Source organism: Camelus bactrianus, chromosome 2 (genome assembly GCF_048773025.1).
Source record: "Camelus bactrianus isolate YW-2024 breed Bactrian camel chromosome 2, ASM4877302v1, whole genome shotgun sequence".
Classification (NCBI taxonomy): Eukaryota; Metazoa; Chordata; class Mammalia; order Artiodactyla; family Camelidae; genus Camelus; species Camelus bactrianus.
Genome location: NC_133540.1, coordinates 82,185,727 through 82,203,228, shown reverse-complemented (window position 1 = coordinate 82,203,228; position 17,502 = coordinate 82,185,727). Strand labels below are relative to the sequence as shown.

General features: G+C 36.6%; 1 protein-coding gene across 1 annotated transcript; it reads left to right on the top strand.

Annotated features, from left to right (window-relative positions):
* The first annotated feature begins 2,673 nt into the window (after positions 1 to 2,673).
* On the top strand, positions 2,674 to 16,585 carry LOC105078891 (transmembrane protease serine 11B-like protein). The gene is made up of 10 exons (XM_010967548.3): positions 2,674 to 2,831; positions 4,895 to 5,010; positions 9,136 to 9,254; positions 9,353 to 9,420; positions 11,659 to 11,819; positions 12,535 to 12,573; positions 13,120 to 13,294; positions 14,035 to 14,294; positions 14,748 to 14,890; positions 15,714 to 16,585. The coding sequence occupies exons 1-10, from the start codon at positions 2,824 to 2,826 to the stop codon at positions 15,873 to 15,875; spliced, it is 1,251 nt and encodes a 416-aa protein (XP_010965850.1). The 5' UTR covers positions 2,674 to 2,823; the 3' UTR covers positions 15,876 to 16,585.
* The last annotated feature ends 917 nt before the right edge of the window (positions 16,586 to 17,502 follow it).

Sequence of the window (17,502 nt, the reverse complement as noted above, 5' to 3'; positions counted from 1 at the left end):
GTCAATCCAGGGACCAGTAAGACACCAGCACCAGTGATATTACTACCAAAGCCTCCTGACATCCATGAACTGCTCTGGTCTCTGCCTACTCTAAAACTGTTTCTTAGCCCCCGGAAGCCGGAGAATGGAAACTGGAATGTTGTTGCAGAACAGAATACCCTCATGACCTATTACCAGCATAAATCCCAAAGCAGCCTCATTTCTGCCTTAAACGACATTCTTCCTTTCAAGTTTCATATGAGTACATCCAGCTGGCAGGATCTATTTTGCATTCAGAATCCTAAAGGCATGGCAGTCTTGGAGATGTCATTTTTAGCTTTCTAATCCCTACAGCATAGAAGGGGACCTGAGAATGATCAGTGGGGCCAACTCATCGCATCTATTATTACCTCGTTTCTTTCAACAGCTGAATAATATTCCACTATACCAGTATAATATAGTTTAACTGTTCCTCTGCCAATTAACATTTTGTTTCCATTTTGTTTTTGCTATTGAAAACATTATAATAAACATCCTTATATATTTCTGTTCAAGTACATGTGCCAGGATGAATATCTACATATGTATTTAGAAGTGAAATTGCTTAGTTATAGGAGATAGTTTTAAAATTAAATAGTTGATGCCAAGCTGCCCTCTAAAGTTGCTGACTCAATTATGATTCCTACTGCCAACATATGAGAGTCTATTTCCCCACACACTTACCAAATAATGAAATACTATCTTTAACTTTTAATTTTAGTAGTGTTATATTATTTTAATGTATGTTTTTATAATTGCTAATGGATGATATTAAGCATCTTTTTATATATTAATTTCCATCTCTGTTTCTTCTGCGAATACTCTATTAAAATCCTACCTACATTTCATAATGCATTTTTAATATATTTTACTGACTTTTGGGAGGTCTATGTGTATTTGGATGGTAATCATTTTATTGAAGCATATAACTTATTTGCTGAACATCTACTGGATACTAAAACTCTGATGGTCATTATGAAAAACAATGAAAAAGAAGGTATAGTTTGTGCCTTCGGGTTCAACCAGCTTACACTTTCACTGATGTGACAGGACCATCCACAAAACAGTTTTAAGTAGAAACCAATATAATATAGCAGATTATTAAATCCAAAATGAGTACTGATGACAGTAAATATTAGAGGCCAAAAAAAAAAAAAAGATCAAAGAGGATAATGCTTTACAAAGAAGGCTTTATGAAGGAAGTGGCAATTAGGTTGGACCATGAAGAATGAATAAACATTGGATGGTAGAAATGGCAGTCCTGGGAGAATTAAATGACATGAATAAAAAGTTGGAGTTAGGAAAGCACTTGCCATCCAAGGAACAGAACTGTGAGAAATGACTCAAGTAAATTCAAGCTTTAGGTAAAGTCATTGTTAGGGTAACACAATGTCCTGGGCATTGTGCCAAGCACTTAGCATACATGGTCTCAGCTGAGACATACCTTACATATACAATCTTGTTAGACACCATTTTTACCTGTGAGAAAGTTGAAGTTCAGAGAGGTTTGTGTCAAACAGCTAGTACTAGTGGGCCTGGCATTGGGGTAGAGGCCATGCCCTTTCTGTTACACCATGTTACACCATGCTATTATGGGGCAATAAAGAAAGAAAGAAATGGCATTCTAAAAGGCCTTGAATATCAACCAGAGAAGTTTGTATTTTATCCTGAAAGCAACTGAGAGTTTTGATGATTTTTTGAATGAAGAAATGTCATGAATATGTGTTTTAGGAAGATGTATCTTGCCAATTAATATCATCATCAGTTCTGCATTCAGAAGCCTCCTCCTCAGAGAGACCTCTCCTGACCCTCTTAAAGAGAGGACCCCCACTTTCTACCCAATTATTCTGCTTTATTTTCTTCATAGCATGTATAAATATCTCATATTAAATGAAATATTTACTATTTTTTGAGTGTTTGTCTGTCTTTTCCATTAGTGTGTCAGCTCCATAAAGGCAGGAATTTTATTATATCCATTGTTGTATTTCCACTACTAGGAACAATGGATAGTCGCAGGAAGTACATGGCAAATATTTATTAAATGAGTGAATGGAGAAATTGGATGGTTAAAGATATGAAATATGATGCCACGACTCTAGATATTTGTATCCAAAATATCTAAACAATGTCCTGATTTTTTGTTTTCATAAGAATTTGGTGTGTCATCCAAAAACATAATGCATACTCAGTAAAACAACTCGACTGGATTGATTAGTTCCATTTCCTTTAAAGAATCACCAAAATAGAACCGATATTTCTTATACCATAACCTACCTCCATCAGTAAATCCATTTCTACAAAAGTATGCAGAGTCCCTGGGAGAATGTTTAGATTAAGCATGTTTCAAATGAGTAATGCTATGGCAGAATTATTGTATTAAGAAAACAATGTATATTGAAGTCATTTGTCCGAGACTGCTCTGGTGGGTATAGCTAGTTTCACTGGGGAGGAGCTCTGTGAAAGGGGTGGGTGGAATCTGAGTCAGAACACTGGTTCACCAATTTGTGGTGATATTTCTTGGGTGGACCTGTCAGGCAACCAATCCAGCTTATGTCTAGTGTCTTTTTTTAAGTATTCACTCAAAGAGAATTTTCATGTCTTCCTTTAAGCCACAGATCCACAGCTGTCATCAACACTTGTTAAACAAGTTTCCTTTTAATTGCTTTCTGCTATTGCACCCAGCCCTTAAAATCCCAAGTATCACTGTGGTTAGTACATTTACCTGAGAACCACTGATCAGGACAAAAGAAGTGCAGAAGTTTCCTTTATCATTATTAACATCAACAGCCATTATATCAGCACATTATGTATAGGTAAGTGGAGATTTGCTTGCCTCAATTTCTGACCTAAATAGAATTAGCACTGTTTCCCCACTATGACTCCCATCCAAAGGTTGTAGTAAAACAACTGAGTTTGGGGGGAACTTGCAGTTTTCTCACAGCATTTTGGATTTCAGCCTTATCACATACATGCATTTGTATCTGGGATCTATAGTTTCATTAAATGATTTGAGGAGTGCTTCAGAAAGGTAACATGCAGCTTTACATCCTATGAATGAAAAGTAATATGCATGTGTGGCTGTCTCAAAGGAGAGAGAAAGAAGCGGAGAGAGAATTTTCTTCTCTCATAAAGCAAATGTTATATTGTTATTGGTGGTGGTGATTCTTATGACTCCCTTGTTTTTGTTTCACATCGTGTTCTTTCAAAAGTGCTTTCATGAAAATTGTCTTGAATCTCATCGTACCATTGTTTCATAGTTGTTCTCTGTAGAACAATATATAAAACCATAAATTTTTATCTGTAAAATGTTCATGACCTAGAATAGTATAACTATGTACAGATGTGCTATTCATTTTTAAGTATCTAACTAGATAGTTACCATGTTCATTAATACCAACCTTTTAAAAACATGCTTTTGGCTCCTAAGGAGTTTTCTTCACAATGTATGCAATATATTAGCAAAATAAACTAAACCTAATTTAAAATATCTAATGTCCCAAGAATTGAAATATAAATTCATACCTTACGCAAATATTCCTCTGAAAATGTACATCTTGAGTCAACAGTTGGACCCTCAAGACATATTCATATATTTTTTCATAATAGCCACATCCATATAAAAATGTTAGAAAGAGTATGCTCACTGTGATAGAACATACTAAGAACATTTTTTCTTGAACTAAAGTAAATATTGTGTGACTTCTTTTTTATTAAAGATGTTATATTATTTGTAACCCTGATATCTTATTAGTGACACATCTGGTCTATCAGTAAAGGAAAGAGTAATCACATACATTTAAAAGTGGAGAGAAAACAGATTGTTTTGTTTTGTTTTGTTTTGCGTGTAAGATGGTCATCACCTTATGATGGGTGGATAATTTTTTTTATTTATAGGGCACCTCCTCCTTCTGCTTCATCATTTTGACACTTATGTGAAGCCCTAACCTGAAAGATTTTCAAGAATTAATCCATTGTTTCTAAGCACTCCTAGTCACCCAGGAAAGGTTCATGCCTAATTCAGTGGGTAGCTTCTCAGGGAGGCATTAATCTGATTGCCCAGGAGAGCCTGGAGGGATCTGGACACATGGTCGATTCTGCAGGTGCATTTGAAGAGATTTTGTTAATCTTGTGGTTGCATATGGGTGTCTGATGTACAGACACCAGGTAGGAAAGAAGCAATAAAAGTGGAAGTAAAGACTTCAAAACTATATTTTATCAATTTCCTTTTTTTGTAGGGTAGTCCTATAAGATGGTATGGGAAAAATCTCAGAAAAAAAGCTGTGTTTTAAATCCTTGCCAAGGTAGTATTTAGAGTTCATGGCTAGCAGAGATGGACATTGCTCTGATCCAATATAGCACTTCATATTTGTGTGTGTTCTTTATATATAAGGATGTAATAAATAATATAGGATCATGACCATAATTTTTAAAATTATGATAAGCGTAGACATCGAGAACTTCTAAGACACTTCTATTCTCCTCCCCTCCTCTCCAGCCCCATCTGGCAAGGTCTTTACTTGATACTAACTCTGTAACTAACCACTGATCATGGGAGGGACTTAGGTTCTAAGTATAGATAACCTGGGACCAACCATCATATTTCTGAATAATAATTCCATAGCACAGATCCAGAGGGGTTTAATCATAAGCTTTAAGATAAGCTCATTGGCTCGTCTGCCCTCCTTCCTTCCTTCCTCCCTCCCTTTCTTCCTTCCTTCTTTCCTTCCTTCTTTCTTTTTCTGTCTTCAAATGTCTATTGCTACTACTGTGCCTAAATTGTGAAGCCTCTAGGGGTGAGTAAGAGGAAAGAAAGAAAGATTTGGAATGACTGTGATTTTTCTAACATATCTTTCTTACTCACATCCTTTACTTGCAGACCAGTCACAGCTTCGCGTACATCTTTGCCGCTATGGATGATTGCCCTCATTGTGTTTGGAGTGTTGGCAATCCTGGGAACTACCATAGGTCTCCTGGTTCATTTTCTGGCAGTAGGTTGGTAAAGAATACATTTTTAAAAAAATACAGTTTGTTGTAATCTTCATTTCTATTTCTACAAGACAAAGAAACGACTGCAAACAATGAATAATCTCCTTTTGGAATGTCCACTAATGACCCAAGATCCCAGAAATTAGCATTGTTAACATTTGCCAAACATTATATTACAGACATGTTTTTGAATATACACAGGTAAAAAAAGAATGTATGTCATATAGAGATGTGAATGCACAGATAGACAGGGAGAAAAAGTAATCTACTGAGATGGAATATGTGTGTTATTTTATAATTAAAATACCACACTCATTGTATGTGATGAAGAGAAACCAAAGAATATGGAATTTTAACTATTTGTTTCTTCATAACAGACATTAATATTAAAGTCTTCTCAACATAGATTTTTAAAAAAGACTTTGAAAAACATAAGGAAAGCTGCAATCATTTTTAGAAAATCATATGTTTTAACTTTAAACATTATCTTATTTGTAGCCTGCTATGAAAGGTAAGAAAATAGGCACACTTATACTTCTCATTTTTCTCCCACAATTCCCAGTAGTTTGTTACCAGTATTATTTTTACATTGTCAACAGTTATAACATTCCATTTTGATTTGTAATCATAATCATAACTACTAGTTGTTTAGTTTTGAATGAAAATATATGTACACATATATTCAAATGGGGAGTATGCTCACCATTAATCACTTTGTCATGCTTGGACTTTTTTTTCCTCCAAAGCTACATGTACTCATAATTTAAACAGTCAGATCATCAAAGCTTTGTATGAGAAATGCAGCTTCTCCTCCACTACCTTTATTTCCCATTTCTCAGAGGCAACCACTTTCACTCTGTAAGTTGATTCTTAACATTGCCAGACCTTAAATTTTCAGTTATTGGTATTATGTATTCACTTTCTGCTATGGATTTCGTACTCATTCTCACCCTGACCACATAGCTGTTGATTTGGGATTTCCCTTTAGCAACATCCTGGGTATTACTTTCAACTGTCTGTTGGGTTTGGTCCCCTAATGCCTAGATTCCATATTTCGTTTTTAATTATTTTATTCGCTCAGTTGTGGTGGACTGTATGCTCCAGAAGCTTTCAGGGAAGTTTACACTTTCAACAATTCACATGTCTGAAAATGTCTCAGCTACTCTTAACCTCAACTAATGGCACAGAATTCTGGGCTGAAAAAACTTTTCCCTCTGAATTTTGAAACTAAAGCTCTACTTGTCTTGCTTTCATAATGTCTGTCAAGAAGTCTGATGACATTTTGATTCTAGAGCTTTTGAATGAAATCTCTTCTCCTACTCCCCCACCTTCTGAAACCTTATTGAATTTTTTTCTTTGTCCCAGTATTTTGCAATTTTATAGTTAAGGTGCTATAATGTAGATATTATTTTTAATCATTGTGCTAGCATTTAGTGGGTCCTTTTAATCTAGAAATTCATGTACTTTAGTGCCTGAAAATTTTCTTAGATTATTTCTTTGATAATTTTCTACCCTCTTCACTCTCTTTCTGGAGCTCCTGTAATATGGGCATTAGGCCTCCTAAATGTAGTCTTTAATTTTCTTATCTTTTTCTCTGTATTTTCCATCCCTTATTATTTTTAAAAATCACTTTCTTGGTCATTTTCTGAAGTTTATTTTCCAATCTTTCTACTGAATTCTTCATTTCTGCAGTGATATATTCAATAGCTAAGATATTCTTTTTATTATCTAGATATTCCTTTATATAACATGTTAATATTATTTCTTACAAAATCTTCTCTGAATATAGTAATTTATTTTAATTTTTAGTCTCTTTTTTTCCAAGATTTTCTCTGCGTATTTTGGAAGTATTTCATATTAGATACTTTTCTCAAACATATGTTGATCTTTTAGCTTAGTGTCTGCTAATGTTTAAGAATGAGGATTAAAGAGCTGCCTGGAAGTCTATAAAAGAAATGCATGTTAACAAATGGCTTTAACCATAGGCTGTTCTATCTAGGTTGTTTTGTTAAGAGAAGCCAATTTACCAATATACTTGGGTATTTTCTGTTGAATTGGTCAGAATTCCTAGATGGAATGCATGAGTATATTCTGGACTACTAGCTTTCTGTAGTCAAGTTGAGGGAAAAATTCAGCACATTGATTTTTAGTATGGTGCACCTGTTTTCAACTGTGTCTCAACTTCCCTAATCTAAAAACTTTAGAAGTTGGGGAAAAAAACATTGGGATCTAGATGTTTCAACCAATCTTCTTGGTTTTAATCACATTTCCACTCCTATGTCCAAAAGTGTCAGTGCCTTTTAGGATTCTTTTAATTAAGCCTTTCACACTTGTTTTTTTTTACCTTTTTCTGGGCATAGAGAAGGAGAATTTAGAAGTGCTTTTGCTCTACTGGTTTTAAATATAAGTGCTCCCATAAATCATGCTTAAATCCTGTTTTTGCACCCAGATACCTAGTATAAAAAAAAATCCCCAAACTCAAAACTATGAAAAATGTATGTGTGTAAATTGTAGGTTTTCTTTACGGGAATAAGTTGTAAGTAATCAAATGATGAAAAAGTTGCAAAACAATTCTTTCTGCCCCTTTATTATCTTTCTCAATTCATATTTGCATTTGGACTACTTATGGAGATGGGAATGTTCATCATAAGGTATAAGAATGCCTTATAGAGTTTTCATCCATAAGGGGTTACTTTCATCTCATCAGGTACCAACAGAGTACCATAGATGTATTCACAGTGACCTCAGCATGGTGAGCAACCTCAGAGGTGTTATTAGGCTTGTTGCATAGAATTAAATTGAGAATAGGATACTCAAGAATGCATTTCCTTATTCTAGGGTATGGTTTCTTAGTCTTAAATGTCTTAGACATTAAATGTTCAGTTTATCCACTAGCTCAGCGGAAGTTCTTAATGCAGTTGTAATAAAAACCCTGTATCTTGCCAATTTATTAATTTATACTGAGGAATATTGATGGCTGCTTAATTACTTTAATAGGTAGAAATATTTAGAAATCTAAATAAAAACTGAAGTATGCATTGTGAATACTAAATTATGAAAAATAGAGTTGAACAGTTTTAAAGTCTATTTTTGCTATTTATGGTAAACCCTTATATACCACCATTGCAAAGCCTCATCTCTATGGTAGTGATCCATGAACCACAGACAAGCTAACTACAATTAACAATGTTCATTCCAAATTATTATTTATAAACAACACATTTTCAGCATTTTGTTTAAAAGTTTCTGACTTCTTTTTCCATCACCTTTCTGTAGAATATTTCACCACATTTATAATGATAAATCATATTTTATTTTAATTATGGTGCCTCCCTTCTCTGCACTCATACAGAACTTCTAGTTGAACAATTAACTTTGTCATTTAATTATATCCTTATTAGTATCTCACATAATGATTTTATCCATATGGAGCCCATCTCTTCCACAAGATGGTCTTCAAAGGCAATGCTCATATTACAAAATAATGTTAACATTTATTTACTGCTTACTACATGCTAGGTGCTATTATACAGTGTTTCTAGCATATTCCTAGATGCTTAATATCTACCACAAATTAGGAGTAAGATGTATCATATGTCAAACAGCTTAGTATCTATGAAAATTTAGGAATAAAATGTAATGAATTAGAATTGGGCTTCAGAGTCAGTCAGAGCAAGTTTTTAGCCTTGGCTCTTTTTAGTAGCTGAACGGTACTAGGTGAATTACTGAATATCTTTGAGACCACATTTCTCCTGAAAAATGGGTATACTTTACATGGTTTTTACAAAGTAACTTCATATAGGATATGTAATAAATGGTAACTATTTTTTATTTATAGTTTGACATTTGGTTATTGTAGACAAAAATATCATTTATAGTCTATTCTATCTGTCTCAATCAAGATGTTACTCTTCTTTTTGACCTTTGTCTGATACATATTTGCTCCATTATTGGTCTTATGCTTTCCACAATGCTCGGTTTATCTAATCAACTGTGCCAGAAAAATTCACAGAGTTTAGCAATATCTAATATGAGCACAATATTTACTAGCTGGTATTACTATGTAATCTATGTCTGGATTTGAAATCAACTTCATTTAAATAATTATTGGATCACTTCTTTATCTCACAGAAAACACGACCTACTATTACAAAGGCAGCTTCACAGTGCTGGATATCCCATATAATAGCAATTATGAAAGGGAGACATCACCAGAAAATAACTATCTTAGCAAAATTCTCGAGACTAAGGTAAATTAGAATTTTCTTATATTTATCTCATTGTTAATTCTCAGAAACAAAAATGTATTATTGGAATTTGATGTTTGACTTTGTGTTCTCTTTAACAGATGGTTGATGCATTTCAAAGTTCTAGCATTTACAGACAATACATCAATTCTCAAGTCATCACACTAGTGTAAGTAACAATAACAGAAAAGATATCAACCTATCAAACATAATATTGTATTTCAAGTGCCACTGTAAAAAGCGTCTATTGTTATGTTATAGTCATTAGTCAGTAAGTTAATAATAAACATTATCCTAAGCTAAATGTCAGGATAATTATTCAGTAAAAAATTGAAGCAAAGTTTGAGCTATTTTGTTGAATTCATTAGCTCTATTGAGAATGGATTATTCCTTAAATTACAGATGACTCATCTCTATAGTTTTTAAAGTTTTCATGTCCAGCAAATACTAGATAGTCCCTTAGACCAATGTTTAATGGCCTAACATTTTTATTTAACTGTAGCATAAGCATATATCCTGTTTTTTCACGTCCTTTTACTTCAAGTCAGCTAAACACCTTGGCAAACTGCCCTAGAGTTCTTTTAGGGTAGAAAAGAGCATATCTACATGAGGCTTTGACATCAGGGAAATCATTCTAGTGACCATAACAAGAACTGAAATAGCTATGTTGTGGTCTTTGCACGTGTGTTTGCAGCAGCACGGACTTGCTGAGGGAGACCTAGAATAGCAGTTAGACAACCCAAGCCCAGTCTTTGCCACTTAGTAGTCCTAGACTTTTGGGTGAATCAGCATAACGTTTTGAGTCTGCTTTCCTGTCTGTGAAATAGTGATAACAACACCTACGCCACCTCCCTCATAAAACTGTATTCAAGATCAAAGAGGACAATGTATGTGCAAATATTTGCAAATAAACACATTACTAATGAAGGCAATTATTGCTTTTACCTTCATCAATGCCACCAAACCATGTCTGCCCTTCTCCTGCTCCTGGAACTCACAGGGACTCCTGGAATTGCAGAATGGATTAAGATCTCAGCTAGAATTAACCTGGAGGGTGGTGATTTTAGTACTGGAAAGAAACACGAGGCTAAAATTAAAGGGCCCAGCTATCTCTCAAAGATGACAACAACCACCCAAAGGCTTCTGCTTTGTTTTTCCATGCATGTAACTTCAGGTATCTATAGGAAGTGTGGACCCACTGGAAGTGATGGAGAGGCTGCAGGACAGAGGTTTTCATTTTGGCTCACCTTGTTATGAAAATCAAACTTGTATGAGCTGAGTGCTACCTAGAAATATTTATTTATATGCTAAAAGGTAATCATCCATTAGAAAGATCCAAAGCGTAATAATGCCACTTCAGACACTAGCCTCAGAGCTGCTTGACAATTCCTACATGTCCATTAGCCAGCCTCTTGGGCTACATACCCATATTCCAAAACCAACCAAATCTGCCCTGAACACTACAAGTCAGGTTAATCTTCCTTAGGTTCGGTTTTATTCAACAATTCCTTTTTACTGCTACTCATTGGCTAGCATTAAAATCCACGTCCATCTGAGCACAATCTCCTAGGCACTGTTACACTGGCTGACAAGACTTGGAGGGACAGAGTGCGTAGTGTAAAGAGTCTGGATTAGGCAGTCAATTGTACTGAATCTGAATCCTAATTTAATAGCTGTGTAACCTTGAGCACATTAGGTAGCCTCTCAGAGCATCAATTTCTTCTTGCCTATAAAATGAAGACAATGACGCCCATGCTGCTGGGCTGCTGTTGAGACTAAGCGTGATAATAAATGTGGTAACATACTACCTGGAACACAGCAGATACCCAATAAGTGTTAATTAATATTATTACTATCAGTTATTCTAGAGCACTAGTGTGTATGTCACCTCTTCCATGAAAATTTCTCTGATCCTTTAAGTAAAATACAATTTGTCTATCTTCTACTTGCAGATAAGATCAGTATCTTATTGCTTCTGCCTCATTTATTATAGTCATTTGTATACATGCTTTATCTCTCCTATAGATCTGGAAATTTCTTGAGAGTAGAAGCCATGCTACAGTCACTTTTGCATCACTCAGTAGCATCTAGCCCAGTCACTTGTCTGGGCTGACGGTGCCCAGATGAATGATTGATGAATACATGAATAAATGACCCCACTTCTTATGTGATACTTCTACCCTGTGCCTCAGGCTTTTCCTGTTTTTTCAGATGTGTAAAACTACTTGTTCCCTAAACTGAATAGCTGTATACAAACTGTCACCAAGTAAACATAGGCAGATGGATGGTCCTGTGATTAACCTAAAGTGAAGGTACTGCACAAACTCACAAAGGAGCAGGAAAAGATAAAGATATAAAAGTTCAGGGAATAAAGAGGAATATGCTATTTTTTTAACCATGTTTTCAGTCCTGATCACAACAGCGTGACAGCAAATATATGGCTGATATTCAAGGCTCCCAGATCAATGAAGGAAAACACAAGAAGAAGAATTGAAAGCATCTTACGTCAAATGCTAAGGAACCACTCAGGATCCTTGACTACAGATCCTGATTCTCTTAGACTCGAGGGTAAGCTCATGTATTAGTTGGAAGTAGTACTACTTCCATCTTTTTATTCCTAACATATAGCACAAGCACCAGGCACAAAACTTATCCTTAATTTTTTTTTAATGAATAAGTCATTTTACTTCAGAGCAATAATTTGCATCCTTACCATTTAAACACATTGAAATCATTATAGTGCCATACCTTAAGATTCTGGGGGAAAGTTCTGGGAGAAAAAATCTGCTGCTCATTCTAAAGAAAATAGTAAGTCTTTGAAAAATCTTTATGAGTAATGATGTATTCTTGTATTCTTTTCATAATCTCCCATAACTTTCAAAAACAGGATATGATCTGCCATTATGAGACAGGTCACTTTTTAAAAGTTATTTTTGTGTATTACCAGGAGTCAGGTTCACCTGGGGTCTTCCTGGTCTTCAAAGGAAAGATTCTAGGAATTTTCCCCTTTAGAAGACATACAGTGCAATTCAAATTAAATAAAAAGAAGTCTCTAACATGGAACCATGAAGATGGTATTTCCATATCACACATTCATATGTAGTAAAAGAGCAATTCGAATAAACCAATATTCTCTCCTTTCTATCAACATCTTATCCTGAGATTCAAAATTATTTCTAGACCCTCCTGCTCTGGTGGACCTACCATCTTACTTCATTAGCTCCAGGGTCAGTGGACAAATGCCAGGCATTAAATTTACTATGGGCTTTTTCTTCTATTTCAGAAATCAGTAAGGTCAATGCTGAAAAGATTATCAACAATCGTAAGTTCAGATATTTTTTAATTAAAATGTGAGATGATTTAAAACACAGCAGTCAAGGTTTCTCACTCTTAGCCAAGCACAGTTCAAATTGCTTTACATGTAACTCATTTAATCCTCACAACAATCCTAGAAATAGGTATTATTATAATCCCATTTTAGAGATGGGAAACCTGAAGGACAAAGAAGTAAAATAATTTCCCCAAATTCATGTAGCTTGTAAATTTATGCAGTTTGTAAATTCATGTAGCTTGTAAATGATGGGCCAAACCAGGGAGTCTAGTCTGGTTGCAGAGCCCACAGACTTAACTGGGACATTATCTGCCTTGCACAGCTTTCATATTCTTCAAGTGCTGGAGTGTCCTGGAGATACTAGGCTGGGTATGGGGGTGATCCAGGGGCTGCTGGGGACTCTTGTGCAGATTACATTCTGTTCCTTTCAGTAACAGTGTCAGACTGAACCCCACAAGAATAACTCAGCTTATTCTTGGCTTTGTAATCAAACAGTGTCTTCCTATTCTTAATGGAGCAAAACTGACTTTCTGACAGGCTGCGGGAGACGAGCAAGGATGTCAGCTACATATGATAGAATCAAGGGAGGTTCCACTGCTCAGGAGGGAGAGTGGCCCTGGCAAGCAAGTCTCCAACAGAATGGCCGACACTACTGTGGGGCATCTTTGATCGGTGAAAGATACCTGGTGACTGCAGCTCACTGCTTTCGAAAGTAAGTTCATCATGTTGCCCACGGCTAGGGAGACAACAGCTCCAGTTTACACCTTATCCCCAGCTAATCATCAGCGCCATTCCCTTTCGTTCTCAAGTGTCCTGGTTTGAAAGACAAATTACATGACAAGCCAATCTAAGGTTTTCCTACTTTATCAGTAATAATGGGAAAAGTCATTCATTCCTGATGCTGTATTTCTCAACATGATTCTTCTCTCATCACCTTATACTCCAGACATCCCAAACTACTTATAGTCACTGAAACATATCATCCTGTTTCATATTCTTTTTCTGCTCTGCATCTGCCTGTCTCCCTCTCATTGTCTTTTAGGCAAATATGGCTCAGCTCCAAAGTCTCATCAAAAAGCTACTTCTCCTAAGAAATCTTCCATTCCCTAGGGTATGCAGATTTAAGTCCTTCTGTTTTGTGGTACCACTAATTATATACATAACCATTTAAGCAATTATAGCTGCCTGTGTTTATGTCCATCCTTCATTACATTTAAATTTCTTGAAAGCATGGACTATTTTTATTTCTACATTCTCATTGCCTTATGCAAGCATATGGTGTACAGGCTCAAACAAGAGTTTTTAAATGAGTTAAAAAATCAGATTGTATTCCTGCTAATGGGTTATAAAGCAAGGAAATACCACTAATGTCATGAAAAGACTATAATAGATGCAAGCTCTATTTCTATTCCTCTGAAATAAATACAAAGCACATTATTTTTGTTTCCTTAGGACAGAAGATCCAAAAAACTATACTGTCAGCTTTGGCACCAAAGTAAGTCCTCCCTACATGCAACATCATATTCAACGAATTATTATTCATGAAGACTACATCAAGGGTGAACATCATGATGATATTGCAGTTATACTGCTCACTGAAAAAGTTTTATTTAAGAACGATGTACATCGAGTTTGTCTTCCTGAAGCCACACAGATTTTTCCACCAGGTGAAGGAGTAGTTGTTACAGGATGGGGAGCACTTTCATATGATGGTAAGTCAAGTGAACACTTACCACATAAGGCAGAAAAGCAACAAGAAAAATTAGTGATCTAGGCACAGAATGAAAGGCATCATTTACCCCTAGATGACCAGTACTCTCAGGAAACTATTCAGGGAATGGTGCATATGAACTTATGACTTTGCAAATCGCCTTGGTTTGAAACATTACAAGGGAACCAATTTTGCTGTAGAAACTCCTTAACTTGAAGAACTTAATTGAGAAGTTTCTGGTGCAAAGATGTAAGAAGAGAGAGGACACAGAAAAGCAGCATTAGAAAGATGTTTCAAACTGTTAAGTATTTCTTTTTCATTGGTTTGAGTGAGGGTGGGCTTTTTCATCCTAATAATATGCAAATACAGGTCTTACACACAGAGGGCAAAACAAGTTTTCCATCCTGCTTTGTTACAGAGGAGCTCTTTTGCTGATAATGTTTACTTCCTTTAGGTGAATACCCAGTGTTACTTCAGAAGGCACCTGTGAAGATTATTGATACAAACACTTGTAACGCTAAGGAAGCATATAATGGTATGGTACAAGACACAATGCTGTGTGCTGGGTACATGGAAGGAAATATTGATGCGTGCCAGGTAAGGCTGGACATTATTCACACTGACCATATAGTATATAAGTAACTGCTATTATTTTTTATGTAAATCATCAACATAGAAATGATTCTATGCTTCAACTAATTTGCACTTTTACAATCCTGTCAAACTCCCTCTTGGCTCTGGCACTAAAGTAATTCTCCCCTAAGTACAACATTTGTTTATAACTGTTTAATAAACACATGTTGGACTTACTCTGAGTCAAGCACTGACTGAAGTCTTTTACAAATATTAATCCATTTAATTGTCATCACAACCTTGTGATATAGGTGCTATCGTTACCATCACTTTACAGATGAGGAAACTGAAGCAAAGGAAGGTAAATAATTTGCACAAGGTTACACAGCTAGTATGTGGGAGAACTGGCATGTAAGCCAAGGTAGGCTAGCAACACAGTCCGTACTCTTAACCACATTTCAGGCTCAGAAATTTTTAAAATACGTCTAGCCTATTTCTTTTATCTTCCTAGCCACTTATGGCCACAGTTTTGTTACTTTTCTCAGATATAAAGAATTGTACTCCAAAAATATCCCTAATACAGGTCTCCCAAAGCTTTCTGATAGAACTAGACCTTGAAACTTATGAGCTCTTGCCTTTAAGGTTCAAGTTAATCCCAAAGAGCCCCAGGAAATACATTCTGGTCAGCCACAGTTGAGGTTAAGGGAGGTGCAGGGATTTACATCACATACCTTCCTATGGTCTCTATGAAGCATGAATCACGAACTTCATCTGGGCTTATCAGTGAGTGTAAGTAAAGTATCTGGAAGTAAATTCTCATAATGATAAATACATTTTTTTAATTTAGGGTGACTCTGGAGGACCACTGGTTCATCCCAATTCTCGAAACATTTGGTACCTTGTTGGAATAGTAAGTTGGGGAGTAGAATGTGGTACAATCAACAAGCCAGGTGTCTACACGCGAGTGACTGCCTACCGCAACTGGATTGCCTCCAAGACTGGTATCTAAGGGAAACACATCTTGTAGCCATTCTTTTATCTCATTTTTGCCTACTACTCCTAAGCCTTATTTAATATTCATTTTAAATTGGTATGTATAATGGCTGTTTTGAAAGAATTGTGGTCCTAAGGGAATATTGATGAACTTTAACTTTAAGCAGACTCTACAAGACAAGAAATCTCATATTTAGTTGACAAAAGCCTAAGTAAAGAAAGTGCTCCTATCAGTCATGTACTATTACTATTTGTTTTCTATTTCATGAACCCACATCATGGTTATCTCACCACAGCATAAAGCTCATGGTTTTAGTCATTCAGACTTTCTGTAATTACGAAAGTAAATCCTTGTCTGTTGCAAGTTAAAAGGCAGCACTTGAGAGACCAGAACCAATTACCTTCCGAGGGTTGGTTTGGAACATGCTGTATCTGCCTTCATTTCATAGCTTTTGCGGAAGGCGTGTATTTGTGAACTGAATCTGGTCTGAATTTAGGCACTGACTTAGCCTCCTATTTGTAGTGGGGTCTTGATCAACTCTTGTAATCACTGAAAGAATTTCACCATCAGCAAAACAACATGTTTTCTTGCAGAGATCAGGTACGCTAATTCTTCAGTGTTGATACACTGTAGAGAATCTGTGGAGATTCTTTATTTGTAAGATACAAAAAGATATAGCTATGAACCATGAAAATGTACTTTAATTAAAACGAATTTAAAAGCAACCTATCTTTCTTCAATATGAAAATTTTCTTTTCATTTCTTTGTTTTGTTTTTGTTTGTTATTTTCTTGAGTCGTTTGCAGATGGCTTTTTCTCTGTTATTTTTTCCACTTGGTCCATGGCTTGGGAGAGGGGTCCACGGTGATTAAAAAGCTACCTCGAAGCTAGAGAGAGGCACTCAGGCAGGCCAGGGGGAAGCAGCGGGTGGGTCCTCAAAGGCCACTGGGCGTGGGAGGCTACTACTGACACTTGAGGACGATAGGTTGGGGCCCAACAGCCTGTGGGGTTTGGTCAGGTGGTCGCCCATCTTCTGGAGGAGTTTCAGCTCTGGGCCTAGGAAATGGCTCTCTAGGAAGCCACAGAGGTGGCAGGCAGAGCCCAGGAATGCTTGTCTCCCAGGCCAAGGCAGCTTCCACAGCTGGCAGGTTGCCGCCCCGCGCATCCCCACGCATGGCTCCTGGTCTTCCTGGACGAGGGCTCGGTTGCTGCGCAGGTTTTCCGTCTTCCAGAGACGCGGGGCGGCTGTGCGCTTTTCCTCGGCCAACTCGCGTTAGCAGCCATCAGGGCTTGTCCTGCATTGGGTATGGAGCACCAGAGGGAGGGAAGGAGGAGGGTAAGCTAGGTCCCCAGGTGCCGGTTGACCAGGCGCTGACAGCGGCCTCCAACCTTGGAGGAGTACGTCTACTTGATGTAGCTCATGGTTCGTTGGAGCCAACTACACACAGAATGGTATTAGCGGGTCTCAGAGGTGGACGATGGAATGGCCGAGACGATGGTTCCAGAAACAGCGGCTGGGGGCTGAGGAGGAAGTTGAGGGTGTTCAAAGTCTGGCGGGATGGTTCCGTCCTAGCAGGAGACATATCCACACCCTGTCCTTATAGCTGGCTGTTTTATAGGGAGAAATATTATTTGCCATATTC